General features: G+C 39.0%; 1 protein-coding gene across 1 annotated transcript in view; it reads right to left on the reverse strand.

The window, feature by feature from the left end:
• ak5 (adenylate kinase 5) overlaps nucleotides 1-20,555 on the reverse strand; it is a 117,110-nt gene that overhangs the window by 86,050 nt on the left and 10,505 nt on the right. The window contains exon 5 of the mRNA XM_030751787.1: nucleotides 16,301-16,414. Coding sequence (XP_030607647.1) covers nucleotides 16,301-16,414 — 114 coding nt within the window. The remainder of the gene's footprint in view (nucleotides 1-16,300; nucleotides 16,415-20,555) is intronic.

The raw sequence follows: 20,555 nt of genomic DNA on the forward strand, positions 1-20,555 counted from the left end.
ACTGCTAATAATCTTTTAGGGATGTTCTGCTAAATGTACTTGATTAAAGTGAAAACAACAACAAAAAAACATTTAAAAAAATGATGGCAGCAATTCAAGCAGCTTCCTGTTGTTCTGCAACAGAAATTTCATATCTATCATGAAGCAAAAAAACAGATGATATTAAAGACTGTTGTCATCTGGCAAATGTTTATAGCATCTGAAGAATGTAGGACACAGTCATACAGTTTTTGTTTGGTTTTTCTTCATGAATTCATTTGTGTACCATTTTATCAGGTTTTGGTTTTGGTTCGGTGAGATAAGAAACTGTTTAAATACAAAAATGTTTCATATCACATAAGGCTGCCTTACACAAAGAAACAGCTGAATATGGGCTCTACTCCAGAGTGAACTTGCCTTCGGTTAATTTAATTCTCCTCTTCCTTTCTAAGCATATGTAGCTGTAGACTATCAGGCGTCTCCATCTGTCCGCCCTGCATCTCTCATGGAAAGGAACAGATTTTTAGTCTCTGATGTCTCAGGAAGATTTGAATAACATTGTTTTAACTTGTCTAAATGAACAGAACAAGCGCATATAGTTAAAATAAATGTCACCATATGTACTGTAGAAGGGGTAGATTGGCAACTATTTTTTTTTTCTCCATGAATTATTCGGTCTATAAAAGTCACTAATACAAGGAAGCTGTTGAAAAGAGTCTCTAATCTCAGTTAAATGTATTCTGCAGAACCTCACTAGTAGTTTTTACTGTTATACTAAATCTTGCAGTTATGTCCTTGATTAATTGGGTAATTGGTGTATAAACCATAAATTGTGCCAACACAGTACACTTCATTATTTAAACCCTGTTCATACCCGGCTGCAAATGATTTTGCCTTCAGAACTGCTTTAATTCTTCATGGCATAGATTCAACAAGATACTGAAAACATTCCTCAGCACTTTATATTCTAAGGTAAAGACCCTACAATAATAAAAAGGGGCCCAAAGTGCCAGAACAATATCCCTCACACCTTCACACCCGCTTGAACTGACAGGATGGATTCACACTTTCATGCTGTTTATGCCAAAGTCCAATGCTACCATCTGAGTTTCACCCCAGAAACTGTCAACTTTAGCCTCAGTCACCGGTTCGTAGCTGACAGGAGTGGCACCCAGTGTGGTCTTGTGGTTGCTGCAGCTCATCTGTTTCAAGGTTTAACGTGTTGTGTGTTCTGAGATGCTCTCCAGCATACCTTGGGTGAAACGTTGCCTTCCTTTCAGCTCAAAGCAGTCTGGCCATTCTCCTCTCACCTCTGACACCAACAAGGCATTTTCATTCAGTGAACTGCAGCTCACTAGATATTTTCTCTTTTTTCCTGACTGTTCTCTATGAATCCTGGAGATGGCTGTGCAGGACAATCCCAGTAGATCAGCAGTTTGTGAAATACTCAGACCAGACTATCTGGCACCAACAACCACGCCACCTTCATGCTCACTTAAATTAACTTTCTTCCTCATTCTGATGCTCAGTTTGAACTTCAGCAGGTCATCATGCCTAAATGCTGCCATATGAGTAGCTGATTATTGTAGTTGATATTTGCATTGAAGAGCCGTACCAAACAATAGGCATAAGGGGAGCTTATACCTATATGAAATATGAAAAATTGGACAGTTTTCGTTAAATAATTTTGAATGCACCATAAAAAATGATTCACCTAATCAATCTGTTAAGACAGTATAGAACTTTATCAAAAGTACATGTGCTTTCCATTAAAAGGTCATTCCTGTACCATTAAATCAGGTTCATTACCAAAAGTAAGAAAACTATTATTCTTGAATTTTGTCCCAGAGTGATCCAGAAAACTTCAGGCTTCAGTCTGTAATGCCAGCAAAATATGAACTTCTGTCTTTAACTGTAACCTGCGCAGATTCTGTTAATGTCACCCACCCACTTACCTTGCATATTCACAGTGGTTATGTGTCTAGATGGAAATTCACAGAAAACAAATGAAGTGATTTTTTTTTTCTAGCTGTGGATGAGGAGAGCTGTGCAAGCTTGCTAAAAGAACAATTACATAATGTTACTGTTGTTTTTTTTTTTAAACTTCCTCTTAGACTGAGGAAGCCTCAGTCTTGCAGGAGGAGGCGGATAAAGAAAATGTGCATTTGCAGAAATGAATTCTTCTCAGAGTAAAAAGTTCAATTTCTCTCTGTTGTTTTAGAGGAATGAGCGCTTACTGCAGTGTAGCTGCTGCTCTTTTTTTTCCACTTTTAAAATCCCCAATATGATGGATGAGCATGGATTTATACCACAAGGTGACAGATTTATGACAAGAGACTTAAGGTAATCACTCCAAATTGATTGATTCATATTCCATATAACCTAAGGAAAAAAAAATCCTTTTTTGTGCATGTTTGGCATTTTTTAATAAATTACTTTCAATGACTATTTGATACCAAAGCTGATGATTTAGGCACCTCTGAGAGCAGATAGCAGACAGGGACGAACAAACAGACTGACACATCCATAGTCAGTAGAAGTGTTTGCTAAATGGCTTGATGGGAAGAAGAAGGGATAGATGGTCTCTCTGGGCAGCTATATAGAGAGCAGGATTGCTGTGGTGGCCCAGAGGAGTCGCTCATAAATGGCTGCTGTGATGTTGAAAAGGGCAAAGTCGCAGCATGGGGTTAGTAATGAAAATAGATGCTGTGGGATGCTGCGGGTCCTCAGAGGATCACTCAGTTGTCCCCGAGCTTATAGGCTGCCGGGCAATATGGGATCTGAAAAGTGCAGAACCTTTCAGAATATGAAGCTCTTTACAGTCATATCAAACATAGCCAAAGTTTACAGATACTCAGATTACACATGTGCAACGTTTCAAATAATGAGGTCAGTGTTCAAGTAATCGCAGTGAGCCAAAAGCTCAGACTTCAGGCTGCTCTAAACACACACGGTTTGAGGCAGTTATTTTCCCACTCTTTGCTCTGTGTGATGTTAATGAGTATCAATATGGTCATCTCAGGTACACAACTCTGTGGCTGTGAGTGCAGAGCCCCCACCCACCGGCTGTTCAAACCTTCTGTTTACAAGTGGCAGCCAATGAGAAGCTGGCTTAAGGGAAAGATGGCCCTGAAGGGAGGGGAGCTTGTTTCAGATAAATCACATTGCCTAAATCAGTATACTGAATATCGGGGGGGCACAGTCAAACTACTGCAATCAATAGTTTCTCAACTCACACGTGAGCCTCAGTCTCTAGATAATTGTATTATCACCAGTTTACTTTTTAAGGAGAGGGTGAAAGATGATATCTTCGACCAAATTGATTAATATTGGCTGAGCAGTGTTGTACTTGAGGTGGGGGTAACTTCAAGGCCCACCAGCCATAGCAATTTAAATTGCTACCTTCGAGCCCGTTGGTCCTCCCTGTTTTTGAAGTGCTTCCCTTCCCTTTTCCATCTGTAAAAAATCCTGTTTATTCCGAACAAACTTTGGAAGGGATGTTGGTTTCAACTTGATGGTAGGTAGGGAATAATTTGGGGAAATTAAAATTTGCTCCTTTTTTACCACCATCATCTTTTAGCCTTGCATGAATAAACTCTGCTGGCCTGGAAACCAGTTTGTTACAGACCTGTCAGCAGATATTGGATCTCCTTCTGAGTGTCACGAGGGATCCACCTCTTTCAGTGCCAATGAACCTCTTTTGCAGTTTTTAGCAGCTCCTTCAGGTGACTGAGGGTGAAATCATATTCCTCCTTTTCCACTCCTGGTTTTATAGTGGCAGCATGTTCACATTCTGTTTCCGCTACTTGAAGCGCTATTGATAATTCAGCCTTTCCAAAGGTGCTCCACAGAGTCTCCTGAATTAAGCCTTTGACCTCTCTTATCCTATCAGCCAACATATCAGAGTGGCTTTGGTCAAACATTGGTCAAGTGTCAGGCATGGAAAGGCTAGTACTAAACAGCTCTTTGTTTGTTATAAAGCGACTTGTGTTTCCTGTTCCTAAAATCATATCCTGTAGTCGACTCCGGGAATAGTCATGTCCATGTAAACACACTCACCTCAGACCTGAATAGTTCACATATTTCACACAAAATGCATGTAAATCCATACTGTCAACAACTGGCACTGGGCTAAATTATTAAGTCGTTTTACTGACGTCTGTCTATGAGCTAAAACTACCTGCCTCTCCAATCCAAACTGCTGGAGTCTCTTCACAGAGAGTTTCCAGGCGCTTTGTGACTTTGGGGCTGAGTGTACGTCTCCCTCCTTCATCTTTAATCACAGCAGCCTCTTTCAGTGACTCAGCCTTTCTTCTTCTCCTCGCTCTATTTTTAAGCCCTCTTGGTCTACAAGTGCTGTGCTGCTAATGATTATGAAGAGAACAGTTTTAAATCTTCAGCAGCCCCACAGGGACCTCTTTTAGCAGCAGTGTGATGGGACTGCTTGAGTAAGTATTTTAGAGCAGTTTCAGGTGTACTCGTACAGTATTAGTCAAGGGATAAGTATTCTTTTAGGCAAGAATGTCAAAAACAAACAATGACATGACAGATGAGAAATATTTTTAGTTTTTGAATGTTTGTTGAGTTTAAATAAGGAATTAAGAGATCTCTCTTTTTTTTTTTTAATGTTTAATGCTCATTTTGTAAATTATGGCTAAAGGGATAATAAAGCAGGGTGGACCTTATTCTCGGGCAGGGCTAATTTGTGATTTTTCCAGTCAGATGCAGCTATCACTCCACCAAGATGGAGATGACCAAAACACTCAGCCCGAGGCCTTAAGCTGTGACCTCACTAACCTGTGGGTGACATCGTGGTGGCTACATCCATCTTTTATAAGGAGGTAATTTATCTGAATTTCAGGAGCGGGGACCCCAACCCAGACACAAATAACTCTTTACCCCACCCTTCCTCCCTTTTACCCTTTGGCTGTCAGCCTCTCAGAGGTATCAGGGGACCTGCCAGGCAGGGGAGCCACTGCCAATCCCCAACGAGGCGTCCATCAAACCGCATCCTCTGGTCTAGTTCATTGTTATCAATAAAAGATTGTCATTCACATTTTGGGTTGGGATCCTTGTTAATGAAATATAGTGCATCCGTAGACCGCCATTGCACTGAAAGATTTAAGGCTTAAAAGAAATACTTAAAGGTTTTAAAAGAAATGATTTTTACTTGCATAAATCTGGATACTTTAACATGGGAATCTATGGGGACTGACTCACTCTTGAAACTAATCTCAAATGGGCATGAAAGTTTTTGTTACTTCTTCCCCGGCTTCATTTTTTTAACCCCAGAGGTTTTAGTTTTTCACTGAAAGTTTCTGTGCAATTAAATTACATAATCTTTAATATTAGGCCTGAATTTTTTTTCCCCAAATGGACAGAGGTAATACACACACACACACACACACACACACACACACACACAGCAACAAGTGGTCTCATCTGCAAGAGCGAGCTGTCTCATTTGTCAACGCACACTGCCATTGTTTTCTCTCTTTGCTCCTGAGCTACACAAAAGGACCTTTAATAACCAGTTGTCGCTTTGATTGTAAATTCCAGGCCCGTTTGCATGTGTGCATCATTGCCTGAGTGATCATCAGCACACATCCAATCAGTGACTTTATGAACTGTTTCTGAGCAGTTGCTAAGACACGCTTATAAACAAAAGTGGATGCATATGTTATCTACCTGATTCAATCTCCAGTGGACTTCCTCTTGGCCTGATCTAACCGCAATGGCTCTTTGCAAACTGCTATCAATTATTTTAAATAACACTTACATAACATTGTGACAATTTAAAAAAAAACAAACAAAACAAAAACATACTCAGCATAACTGAATTTCAGAGTTTGCTGCTTATTAAATGTGATGAAAGATTAGACTGTGTTTTAATTATGAGACTTCCAGGCTCTGTGAATGTGAAAATGCCTATTAACACGCAAACGTGTACCAATATAAGTGAGTTAGCCACTAATTCTAAGTTTATTGAATTGTTTACACATTAGCAGATGTGCTCTGCTTTGGGTTTGGAACAGCTGGAAATGCTGATAACAACCACAATAATAGCTCAATTGTGAGGTCTATCAAAGAAGGGAGGAGTGTGTGATGTGTGACTGTGTGAGGGTTGCCTGGTTAGCACAGTTTCTCTCCAGCCACATGTATCCTCTTGTTTATGTGTTTTGTTTCCTCGGGCAGCTTTCAGACAGCGAGCACGTACTGAGTTGAATCTGCTGTCAGGTGGACCGGGGAGACGACAGCAACCACATTATGAGCTATTATTACACCCAAACTTGGTCTCTTCACAAGAGGAGGACGAGAGGGTACAAAAACCAGAGAGACAAGAGAATATTACAAAGACATTAGAGTGGGTTAGCCATCCACAGTGGTTACTGTGATGGGCCCAACAAAACCCCTCACAATGCCTGAAATGGTTTGCTGTTCAATAAATCAGGCATCCCTGGAAAATTGTTCACTTATCTAATCAGAAGTTCACAACTTTCGAAATGTGGTTCTCTCATGATAAAAAAAAAAACATCTCAAGGGATTTCCAGGTTCAAGTTAAGGTTCAATATGAAAAAAACTGTGTGCTAATTTGTAACCTAAAAGAACTTAAAGTAATAGGAAAAAAACAGACCTGACAAGTGAAGTTTCTCATTACAAAGCTCTGCTGAGAAACCTTGGATTCATTCATGTGAATTTTACTTTCACATACTGTACTGTATACTACCCATCACTGCAGACCAATACATCCTGCCACAGCCCAGAATGCTCAGGAGTGGTTCCAGGAGCAGAACAAAGAGCCCGAAGCTTTGACGCAGCTTGAAACTTTCCAGATCCCAATCCAATTTTGCATCTACCCAGCCGCAAAGGCCCCCAGAGGTCCTGTCTCCATGCCGCGACCAGAACAGTTTTAATGTTATGGCTGAGTGGTGTATATTTTCAGTGCAGAAATTGTCTAAGATACAGTACCAGCCACACACACACACACACACACACACACACACACACACACACACACACACACACACACACACACACACACACACACACACACACACACACACACACACTGTGTCAGAACATTTGACTGGTTCTGTATGCAAAAAGACAAGGCTGCAGGAGTTACAGTGAGAATAAATAAATCAGTCTTATCTGGAGTTTCAGTCTGAAACAACGGCAACATCTTAATTCAAGCAGTTGTGCTTATTATGTCCGCACTGTATCATCACCGCATCATCACAGAGGTTTTTTTTGTTTATGTCAGTCCTTTTCTCACTTTTTTTCTGCCCTCTGGTTGCAGAAAGTACAAGCTGTGGATCCCATTTTCTATTACAATAATTATTGAGGAGTTAAACACAAACAACTCACAGGTGAGGACTCATGAAGAGCCTGTAGTGATGAGTATTTTCAAACAAATTCTTGGTACTTCATATTTATCTGATTTAAGTGCTCCCTGAAGCATTCTAAAGCATCATAATATCATGTATAGCTAACCTAAGCTTTCTAAATAAACCAAAGAGGAATAGATTATGATCATATGAATATATTATTAACAAATTAGCTATTAGTAGTTTATGCAATTCAGCAGCTGTTTCACAGTTAAATCATAAGCATTTACCTGTACGTTAGAAACAGAAAGCTGCTTATTTGAAAGCTGTCATGTTTGTGTATGTAGTAAATATAAGGTCCGTATTATCTTGTTTTTGGTCTCTCCATATTTTAGCTTTGTAGCTGCTAAATGTTTCACTATATTCACAAATCTGTGTGTCAGCTAAACAAAACGAATACAATGCAGTGTGAGAAACAAGGCAGCTAAACAAAGATGAAATTCACCACGAAGCTGAGGACAGCAGCAGACTGAGCTGATAATTGTCTGTAGGTTTTCACTCGTGTTGCAGTTGTTTTCCCACATTCTTTTTTTTAAACTGAGTCAGTAGCCCACTGTGACTAAAGCAATGCAACTAAAAACAGAAATGATGACGCTTATAATGACACAAAAACTGTTTTGGTTTACACTCATTAAATACTGTATATTCATTCCAAAGTATCACGAAGTATTGCAGTAATAAACAGGGCAAAGCAGGCATTACTCACTCCATATTCTCTTTTCGCTGGTTTCACCTTATTTAAGCTATTGTGCAGAGGCCAGGGGCTGAAAACTATAAAAGTAATTAAGTTTCACTTTTCAAATAAAAAGCAGTTCACATCAGTCACGATGCAGGTTATGGGGAGCATGCAAACTCACTATTCTTACAGCTTGAAATTTGCAGATCTAGTGGAATTCCAGACGGCACAAATTTTGTTCAGAGCAAAAAAAAAAAAAAAAATCAACTGCCAGGAAATATTCGGTTGTTTCTGTGTGTGGAGTGAAAACTGTGGAACAGTTTGAGTTGAAGCAATGTCCAAACATAAAGCACTTTTAAGATATAAAATATCTTCATGAGATACAAAGAAGAGGAACATGTTGAATTTCAGCAAATTAATAAGTTGCTACTTCATGCTTATTCAGCTTTTACAAAACTGGAGGTACTTTGATGTGTGGAGGTAAAGATATGGAGTTGTAAAATATGACAGTTTGTATTTTGTGTAGCGTATATATTCTGTCATTAGAAATATGTCTATTATTGTTTTTGTGGATTATATCAGTAAGGAAGCTGAAAACATTTTAACTGATAACTCATGTGTATACAGCAAGTTTGCTTGTGTTTCTGCATAGTCATTAGTGTGAAAAAGGCTATCGAAAACACAGTGCCAGAAAACAAAATTGCCATTTACATTTGTTAGCTTGACTGAAGAGGATGGCCTCTATAGAGCCAGGTGACGGGCTGTGGCTGTCTACATTAACAAGCCATTTGGATCTGTTGACTGGAAAGATGACAAGATAAAGCTGCACACTATCTTTCAGTAAGTGGTGCCTCCAGAAGAGTCCCATCTGGTTTTCCCTGTAGGAGCCCCAAAACACCCATTAAATCAGTGTTCGGTGCTACTGTGGAGCTGCAGTTTTGTGGAGCGTACTAATGCCGTTTGATATTTACAGAAAATTCACAGGCTGTATCACAGCTGCCTCAGTGACACACCAACAGAATACATTTTCATTGATTGAGACACTTGCCGCTGCAGTGATAAATCAAACTAGGTGAAAGAACTGAAAATGGGCGCATAGCTCTTACATCCAGAAGTTCAGCAGACATATTACTAGGCCCATCAAATAACAAATCACTCAGCTTTTCCACAAATAGTAAATATTTCCAGCATTTCTGCATCAAAATACCAGTACATGCAATACAAAAAATGGTGATCAGCTGCATACCTTCATGGTACATGTTATATTTTGAAACTGATGCTCACACATTTTGTGTTGCTACAACACCAACAGTAATCCTTGGAGAAGTAAACTCCAGCATAAACCTCCTGAAGTTCCAGTTGAACAAAGAGGTTGAACATGCAACCAGTTGCTTACCACAACTTACAACAGGTCTCAGCAAAAACATTCAATGCAATAACCGAGCAACCACAGATTTTTTTCCTAGTCCTATTTTACTGTAGTGTCCTATTATTACGAGCAGCAACAAACCACTGGACAGCGAAATTAACAAAAATAAATGTCCGCTTTTTTAATAGTTAAAAAATTGTTTCAGCTCAACAATTTTTCAACTATTAAAGTTCCACAAAATTATGTTGCCCCCAGTAAAACTAATTTTGTCAGGTTTGAAACTGCTGCTGGGATGTTGTGGTTGGTGTTTTTCTGATGTTTTGTGGTCCAAATGATTAATAAAATAAATGCAAAATAAAGAAATAATATTCTTGGTAAACTTGGTGGATTCTGTTCTCTAAAATATCCTCTTGAAATATTAATGCTTTCCTAATGGGATGTGAAACTCTGATGTCCTTCCGTCTTGTTCCCTGTAAAGCAGCTAAAATTTCTGAGATTATAAGGTCAGGATTTTCTTTTACTGACCCCGAGAGGCACTAAACCACTCTAAAAGTCTCTCAGCGATCATTAAAAAGTTGATAAATCTTAAGTGACTTTAAGAGAGATAAAGAGCATCAATCCCACTAAAAGCAATCGACTGTTTTGTGACACACAATTGGCCACTCAGCTGTGCAGCCTGACTTTCCATTAGAAGGATCCAATATAATTCCATAGATCCAGCTCCAGCTACAAACAGCTTGTGTTGTGTACAAGCTGTTTCCTAGCTTCCATGTTGCCAGCATAACATTTGTCCTACTGGGCTTGATTATTCATCGTTTTTAAATTAACCTCAATATTTTCAAAGGGGGGAGGGGGGTGGGGCACAGTGGTGCCTTGGTCAGTACTGATGCCTCACAGCAAAAAGGTTCTGGGTTTGAATCCAGGAGTCTGCATGTACTCTGGATGTAGTCCAAAGACGTGTGTGGGGTTAGGTTAACTGATGATTCGAAACTGGCCGTAGACGTAAATGTGAGCATGAATGTCTCTTTATTATCCTTGCGACAGATTGTCCAGAGTGTGCCTTGCCTCTCACCCTGTGACAGCTGGGATAGGCTCCAGCACCCCCCCACACGAACCTGAATCGGATAAGCGGAAGAAAATGGATGAATTTTCGAAGGGTTTCATGACTCCTCATAAAAATGCCTTCTTAAAGTACAGTGGTTTCTAGAAGATAAAGCCTTATTGATCCTCAGGAAATGGGTAAAAACATCAAGACAGCTTCCTACTTTGGCCGGTCAGATGCTGGATAATGCGAACGCCATGAACCAGTCTCCCAGAGTACCTGCTCAGTGTGCTGTTACCTGTTAATTTCAGGAACACTGAACACTGGCTGGGCAGTGAAATGGAAAATAGCTGATCAGAAGCAGCAGCTAAAACTTGAGGGATTGCGAGAGGGCCTGGCATGAAGTCGATGGATATTTGATAATATGAAATATCAAACACTAGATGGGAAACAACAGAAAGACAGACAGATGCTGTAGAATCATTGACTGATTATGTTTTGAATGCCAAAGAGGAAATAAAATATTACACAAATTCCTTTTAAAAATGATATTTTTTTAATACTGAACACTGTCAGCTGCTGAGCCCGCTCTGGAAATTTCACATTAACTCTTAAATTGCATATAGTTTGTCTTGTAATACATTTAGGTAGACTTGATAATAATGAAACAAAACAATTTGACAGTAAGAGCAGGAAATACCTGAATCTTGCCCAGAAACTCAACTGCTGCATACTCTGTAAGTCTCTCTACGATCTAATTCAGATGAAGCCATTAAAGGCAGCTCGAACTGTTTGTTTATGGAGGTATGTGATCATTGTTGTTTGACTGTCTGCCTCCCTCTCAGCAAGAATTTCATAAAACTTTGTAGAGAGGCAGAGCATATGAAAAGGAAGCACCAGTAAACTGGACCTATGAAAGATGACTAATACTAACTAGACTCGCATAATTCTATCATGTGGAGCACAATAATCAGTGTGCAACATCTGCCATCAGCTCAGCAGGTACTAAAATAACATGAATGAAAAATAATGATGGTCCGTAACCAGTGCTGAATGTAGTAAAGGAACAGATGACATCAGCTTCCCGTGCAACATAACCAACTCTATGCATGTTTATTGAGAAAGGACCGAAACATCTTTTATCATTGTTTGTGAACTTCAGGGTTATTACTGCACTCCTGAAGTCGTCAGTTTTTCTCCAAACAAAGCAAGCTAAGAATTGGTTGTTAGTTTTTTTGTTTGTTTTTTTTTTTTTACATTTTTATGCCTTCATATCAGATCTGTATTCCTTTTTAAAAATAGTGAAGTGTCCATTAATAATATTTTTAGCAAACAATTTACCTGCTTGGTTGCATGATGTTTTTGAAAATGTAGTTAATGCTAATTTCTGTTATGAGTTTATTAATGAAACGAGTCTGAGGACGTTGCTCACAATACTTTTCCCATTATTATTTTCCATCGCCAATGACGTCGATGCACCATTAGAGCTGTTACCTCAAACGTGTTTATCCATGTTTGACAATTTATGAAATATGGGCAATAACTGTCATCAAAACATGAGTTTTGAGTGTGAGTTGAAGTCAAATGCCGCTTTCTAATGCAAAATAGATGCAAAAATATTGGCATTTAATTCACTGCAACTGGGAGATTACTCATTTATATGCGAAGGATTAAATATTTGTGACTTTTAAAGGAGTCTAAAAACCTTGATGGTGACCGGCAGCTCCTCGTATTGAGCATATCAAATTGAGGAGGAGTTATTCAAACCACTGAACAACTGACTGTGATGCCCTCAGTTCTTACACAGTTGGAGATGAGCTAGATAGAAAGCAGGTCCAGTGTGTTGAGAACAACCAGCTCATTTACATACTTGGCTTGTAGCAGGTGCCTGCTTGAATAGCTCTTTTGTGTGTCAGACACACAGACGACAACTTTCACTGCCCGTCTGTTACAAAATAAACACATTAATTTGGAAACTCACTCGGTGCCTAAAGAAAAACAGGATGCGTGCCTGCTCGTCACAGACTGAAAAAAAAAAAAGTAATGATCCATGTCTCATCTACAGTAAAGTTAGAAATTACATCTTCCTGAAATTTGATTCCAGACACTATAATAGCAATGGCTGAAAGTATAATTAAATTACCAAACAGCTGCACTCAAAATGCCACCAAGCAAGTACCAAAAACTGCAGTTCCTCAAATGGCCACTTGAAGCTTTCAATAAAAAGTCAATCCCCATTTAAAGAAAAAAACTAACAAAAACTTTATAGCAGAAATAAACATGTTTACAAACTGGTACAAGAAACAATTTTAGTCTTTGTAGCTAATGTGACAATTGTACAGGGTTAATATGCCCTTTACATAACATTACAGAATAGGGTTTGGCAGTATTAGTGGTGTGACCACACGTGTCTTTAGCTGCTTTAGCTGTCTGCTAGCCTCACCTAATTTGCATCACTGAACTGGATCTCCCAAGTAAGTTTATGGTGTTGGCTCATTTCCAAGCATTATTAATGCAAATATCTGACAAATTGCATGATGCGCAGTTCCTAACAGACAGGGCTGTGTCACATCATATTGTCCATGATAATGCCGGTATCAGTTTTAACATGATATAAAAATGCCATATTGCGATATCATTACTTTAGCAACAGCATGCGTTAATATTGTGCACGCATCAAAGAAACACGTATCTGAGAGCGAGAGCCACTTGTCAGGATTATGACGACTTAGTACCTAAAAAGGAGTTACTTCAACAACTTACAAAAAAAACTGTACTTTGCTCTATATAGCTATCTATATATCTATATCTATATCTATATCTATATCTATCTATCTATCTATCTATCTATCTATCTATCTATCTATCTATCTATCTATCTATCTATCTATCTATCTATCTATCTATCTATCTATCTATCTATCTATCTATCTATCTATCTATCTATCTATCTATATATATATATATATATAGTATATATGTTCCTGCTAAAGGTGGAAACAATTCAAAAAAATGGTCACCACTTGAGGCAACAACACACAATCGAGCACAACAAGGCTATGAAGGACGAGATGCTACCAGCTGGTGATGAGTGACCCAGATGTGGTTTCATGGCAGAAAAACTGGGCTTTAAGCAGCTGGTTAAACAGCCCATGATACAACATCTCAGATAAAAAATATTTTTCAGTTTTATTATGTGACAATATTGTGCAGGTTACTGATGAGTTAAATTTTAGTTATTATTAAACTAAGTGGTAAGCAGTTATTTTACACTATTACTTCAAATGTACAAAGAATACACTACTTAGGTCACTTTGGTGCTTAGGTTTGACTTGTGCGGTGTCACTGTGTCACTAGTATTGCACTATAAAGCAGCTGCTGCTGCTGGCACCTTGATAAATTCACACTTCAAATTCAAATGAGGTAGTCTATCATCAATGACAGTAGCTCATTGGAAGAGAATGGTACAAAATACCCTTCATTTACTTACAATTACTACTTATAAATACTGCTTGCAAGCTGCAAGCATCAACAAAACATTGTTGAATATTTTATTCCCATGTCATCAGAAATATCCTGATATAATTTTGAGGCTATATCGCCCAACCCTACAAACAGACCCTACAAGACTTTTGTGCTTCAGTTTTGGTGAATGATAAGCTGATACTTGTTTTGTCTGTTGCTTAACATTAATTAGAAAGTATCAGGCAGAAAGTCTGTGGATACAGCTTAGCGTCGAAGCCTGCTGTCATTAGCTGATAACTTACACAGATGCACGCAGGATAAAGATAAAGTGCTCCTTATGTGAATAAACAAAGCAGGTATGAAAGAGTTGGTGTGTTCTGTGTGAGACAAAGTGCCTCCTTTAAACAGGAAAGCACTTTTTTTTCAATAAATTATGATTTTTCTCCCCTTTGCTTTGTTTTGTAAGGTCGACAGTCTTACTCTGGATTTTATTGGGAGCCTCCCAGGCTGTGTGATCAGGTCTTACAGAGGCCCGAAGCTCTGGGTGGAATGGTGCTACCTAACTTCCTGTGTTATTACTGAGCAACGGATACAAAAAATCTGAATTACAGGGTTTGATATGAGGATATTGAGTCTCCTCTGTCATGGTTGGTAATGGAAGCAAATTCTGCCCATCCAGTGTCACTGAAAGCCTTACTGTGCTCACCTAGTCACTCTTCTACTTCTAGTTACACTAAGCATTTAGACACCATTTCGACCTGCAAACACACTCTGTCGCTGCTTCGCTTGCGGCAAATCATATTATTCCTCCATCTCTGTTGGTTTACACTTTCTTTATATGGGCTAGGCTGGGTATAAGGACTTTGAGAGATTTGTATGCTGAATCTATTTTTGCTTCTTTTCAACAGTTAGTAAATAAATTTTCACTCCCCAAAAGGCATTTTTTTCAGGTACCTTCAGACTCGATATTTTAGCCATAGCTTATTTTCAGAATTCCTGGCTCTCCTTAACCCCCTCTGATTTTGAGGTGTTTCTGTGGCCTCTCCCCTCAATGAGAGGGGTGATCTCTTCTATATATTTAAGTATTTTTAACCTTTCAGGCTCTTCTACTGTGCTTAAAACTTAATGGGAGACTGATATGGGAGTGTTGATTCCAGATGGTATTTGGGGGATGGTCTTAAAGAAGATACAAAGGCCTTCAGTCTGTGCTAGACACAGCCTAATGCAATATCCTGCATCAAGCTCACTACACTAAAGCTCAGCTTAGAAAAATATTTGAATAAAAATATACTGCGTCTCCCTTGATTGACCGGCCACAGCCAATTACACACATGCTTTGGAGCTGTCCCTCCCTGAAGGGGTTTTGGTCTGAAACCTTTCAGAAGTTGTACAGTGTAACTGGAAGTGATATTCCTCCTAATGCCTTTACTGCCCGGTTTGGAGTGTGGTGTTCCTCACTTACTCACTGCTTGCTCATAGGGGGCGTTTTGACAGTTGGGTTTTCTCAGTAGTTATTGTAGGGTCTTTACCTTACAATATAAAGTGCCTTGAGGTGACTGTTTGTTGTGATTTGGCGCTATATAAATAAAATTGAATTGAATTAAACTGAATTGAACTTACTCTCTCTCCTGCTAAAAAGGACTTATTTGAATTCACAACTCTGTTGGCTAGGAGGCTAATACTGTTAAACTGGAAATCCCCAGTGCCACCTACTTTTATAAGCTGGATTAGGAAAGTCCTTTATTTTCTTAAATTGGAAAAAAGCGAGCTGACCCTGGCCGGTGATGCTGTATTATTTGAAATGACTGGAATCCCCGTCTGTTGAGCGTTAACAGTCCAGGATGTCAGATCATTTTGAACTGAGCACCACAGTGTTGTGTTTTAGTATATGGATGCAGGTGTGTGAGTGTGTATATGTTTTTATTTTTATTTCCCATCTGTCTATTCATTCATTTGCCCTATTATGGCAAATGTATTCATTGGCTTGCTTTGCCATGTGTTTACCTTGCACTGGTTTGCTAGGAGTGGGTGCTGCTGGGTGGTGTGTTGGTACTTGCTGACTTGAAACATCTGTAACAGTTACTGAATGAAGGAACTATTGATATTCCTTATGTAAAAATACAACGACCAGAGTGTTAAAAAATGAAAGCATTTTTTGTAACTCAAAGAAATATGAACTAATAAAGCAAATCAAACAACAAAGAATAGATTCTTATGTCTACAGATCAGATGTGATATACAGTTTTAGCATAAAGGCTACACAATTAAGTTCTGTAAGACTGATATGTGTGAAAAAAGCAATAGCAACTTGTCTTATGAAATTACTTAATAGTCATGAAAACAGCACCTGGACAAAGCTTTAGAGGATGAACGAGACTCACCTGATCCTCAAAGGACAGGGCCTGTCCGACGTCCCGAGGGAACCCATCTATGACGATACCATTAGCATCTGGGATCTTCATAATCTTCTGCTTTATCTCAGTTATTGTGGTCTCCTGGAAATCATCAAAAGCAATGTGATTTATAATTGGGTGCAACTCACCCGTTACACCCACCTGCCATATCTGCAGGGAGCTCATTGGATTTTTGATCAATACAAATTAGCCACTGTCTTGGCTTCATATTTAACTACACTCACATCTGAAATGCCAAACAGTGGGGGGGAGTTTTCACAGTGAAGAGAAAGACATCGCAGTTATGAATTATTGAGCTACACAGTTTATTATCGTGAATATAATTGGAAGATAAAAAGATTAGTTTTATCAATGGCATTTGCAATTTCTTGTGTAGATTCATCAGCGCTGTTAAAACCCTTTGACAAATAATGAAGAGTGGACACACAGTGGACACTATCCACTATATCATTCATCTGTTTATCCAGTTCTTATTTAATAATTCTGAGTGCAGTTGAGTGACTGTGTTGAGAGGTCCTGAGGTCAGAGCATGCCAGCATCTTTTAGCATCATTTACTTCCTCTTGGCTGGAGGAGGTCAACACGTTTGAACGTATTTCTCCAGGCAGAATGCATCACATGATATCGCAAAGATACATGAGCAATGCTCTGAACTAAAAATAACAAGAGCAACACAGACATTTAATTTCCCTCCGACTGCAGAGTGTGAGCGGCAGCCTGACAGACTACACAAAGATAAACCTAATCTAGATTCCATATATGAGATGAACGTATGCGTGTAAGACAAACTCAGAAAACCTGATCTAAGAAAAGCCCCGTGAGCTGCTGCATGTCTCGGTGGCAGAGCTCTCACAGGAATGCCAGGCAGCCGAACAACCTACAGCTCTACACAGCAGACAAGCAGTTCCAGAGAAAGATGCTATATCTAAAATCTTTATTGTTCACTACATACAGCAAATAATATTCTGAGTAGTTTTCTAAATAGTGAGACTGGGATTTTGCATGCTCACTAACAGATCTGGCATTGCATTATTAGAATTTTGACATCCCTCAAACATTATGTATTTTATTATGGTGCTTTCAACATAAAGTAAGTAAATTACGTAGTAAGAGACGCCTCTTTTTGTTCTATTTTCGGAGGCACTAGTGCACACATTCATCACACACTGTACTGTGGACTAATGGAGAGGGAACTAGTTTAAAGTGGACCCATTAAGCTCATTTCCAGCCCCACATTTTCATTCTTGGAATTGACTGGAGTAGCTCTGCATGATTCGCAATTCAAAATAATCATCATTCATCGTATACTGGCTTTTGGTGCAGCCACTCAGATCAACCCCTTTCTGAAACAAACCATTTTTAGCTCCTCTAACTTTAGGAAATTCTTTTACCACAATGGACTGCACCACAGAAATAGCTCCTAAAATGTCTTCCATACAGACGGCTGCCCATTGCATCTGTTGGCACACAATAGTAAAGTGAATTGACTATTATTACTGTGCATTTAAGAAATGGTGCACTGTAAACAATATTACATGTGGCTCCTCCTTAGAAGAAAGCACAAAAGTGAGTCTGAAATATCCTTGAATTCTACTGAGCGCCTCTTAAGATGATGGCATAAAAGCGATATAAAAGTGATTTCATTCTTTAATTTTAGAACAGGCTGACAAACATTCAAGAGCCTCTTATGAAAAGACCCATGGGATTTCTGAGGGAACAGAAGTTCAGAAATATACTGAGTCACATGAGCCTGCAGTGCGTTACAGCAAACCGTATGTGGCTCAGGGTTAGTGGTGCTTTCAGCAGTTTGGTAGAGAAATACATTTAATCTAAACCTGTGATTCACCTGAATGTACCATTTTATATCAAAATTAGGTATAAAATGTTAAATGCAGCTATTTAAATGTGAGTAAGCCCGATCCATTTTCATTCCTGGACATTAAAATACCGCTGTTCTGTCTATTCTGTTAGTGGCATCACAAAGACGAGTATAAGATGTCTTTTTGGGGCTTTGGAAACAGTAATATAGGATTGTTTCTCTTTTAAAGAGCAATAAAGTCTGCATTTAGAAGTTGGAGGTGTGGCAGTGGAGTTAGTCACTGGTTTCTCAGCCAGAAAGCCGTGGTATGTGTCCCATATGGGAGCTTTGTTTTTGCCTGCGTCTCATGTTACTCATGTGCTGGGGTTAAGCACTGAAAACCACTAAGTTCAGGTTGTGGTCTGGCTTAAAATGTGCCCTTTAACCATGCATGCTGAAAAATGGCACTTACCAGAACAAGCATCCAATGTGACAAGGTGGACATTAACACTCACTAGACACCGGTGGTATTTAGATCTCTGGGAATGAGGACAAGGCGGTAAACTCACAAAAAAAAAAGGTCAGCTGACTTCTTTTCTATGGCGAGTGGACAAATTTGCTTCATTTATGATTTGTTTATTGAGAAAATGACAGAAATCAGGATTAGTAAGTAAGTGTAAAAAGCAGAAAGCCAGAGACAGTTTTTATATTTTCCAAACTCAGTGTTGACTGAATGATGTTTGAGCGCTGCTTGAACTGAGACCAGTGAAAGTTGCAATGGCGATTACAAAGAGCCACAAATATTACAGACAGAGGTGACAACTTCAGCATCACTGCCATGGCATCATGCAGGAGAGTCATCTGACCTTTTATACTTTAAGAAAAGATGAGATAAAATATGCTTCATTTATCCCAAAAGTTGGAAAATGCATCCGTCTGTGATAAACAAGGTTTATGTGAGTGCAGGTCTTTATGTTTAACTCAGTCATGATAGTGGTATCCAGCTTCTCATCTATTCCTCAGCATGAAAGCAAATTCATGTATTCCCACAATGTCTTACAACTTCTTCAATTTCTAATGCTTTATACTGCACTCTTAAAGAAAACTCCATGACTTCTTGGCTCTTAGACTGACTGACAAATGATTAAGATGACTGCAAACTCTTTTTTTAAGCAAGTATTATAATTTATAATTAATAAATCTTTTTGAATCAAGCGGAATAAACTGGGTGAGAAAATGCACATGACCTCAGGCACCACTAAAGACCAGCTGTAAATCAGTAGAAAGTCCTTCAATATGTACAGAAACTGGACCGTCATCTAGGCTCCTTTTTAAAAGCTTCTGAATAACTGCCTTCTACAACACTCAAGAACAATTTTGTCTCCATTATTTGCAGAATCATTAAGAAACCAAATTCGAATCTGCTTTGCTAAACTAATTATTGTGGGAAATTAAATACCTAACAGCCTCAAGTCACTTTATCATATTGAGTGTGTCTACAGTTTGGGCCTCGTTGCCGTTTATCTCGTTGGTTGCTGGACTGACATCCAGCGAATGGCTACACGGCGAAGCAATGTCTTAACAGGCATGCGAGTAAGGGATGATAAATGATGCTCTAGGCAGTTACTGAAGATAATTCATGACGCTACAGAACCTGAGAAGCGTGTCATTAAGCAGGCTGGGGCTGGTCTCTGTAAACAGTCGGTTTACAGACAACCCTGCCAGGTGTTTTCATCATGTTGATCAAAATACATCCAGAAAAGCACAATCAGGAACTCAATGGGAGTTTCATTATTTTATATAAAAAAATGAACTCTCCATATCTGCTTTTTTATATAAAGGTCTTCACAGAAAATGTGTTTATTTTTAACCAAAGCTTAAGCCACAGAAGCATTAGTGACATAGCACAAACTCTGGTAGCAGTCCCCTAGCCTAGACCAAAAACCACAAGAGAGCATCCATTTCCTGGTAAGACATCTCCAACATCTGGAAAAGCATTTTATCAACATCCATTTCTGCATTTTGTGTTCTGTCTCTTTAAATGCTTGACAAGTGAGACCCCACGCAGAGTTATTCACTACAAGTACTGCAATGTTTGTGCATCCTTGTTTTGTTTGCTCTCTAGCATGGGGATCGCTTTTGCCGATAATCACACCTTGACCCCCCTCGGCGACTGCTAACAAGCCAAGATGTTTGTTTCAGTGAAGGTAATTGATTTATAAGGAAACAAATCTTGGTTAGACTCAGCCCTCTGCTGAGCTACTGTCTGCTGCCTTGTCCTTTGGGGATGAAGGACAGATTTCTTTGTGCTTCCATGATAATGAAGCCACAACTTCACATTATGTACGCCCGATCAATGAATACAACTGTAGAAAACTAAATCCTCCAATAAAGGAAATCACTGGTGCACAATTTGTCTTTTATC

The sequence above is a fragment of the Archocentrus centrarchus genome, chromosome 17 (genome assembly GCF_007364275.1).
Source record: "Archocentrus centrarchus isolate MPI-CPG fArcCen1 chromosome 17, fArcCen1, whole genome shotgun sequence".
Taxonomy (NCBI): Eukaryota; Metazoa; Chordata; class Actinopteri; order Cichliformes; family Cichlidae; genus Archocentrus; species Archocentrus centrarchus.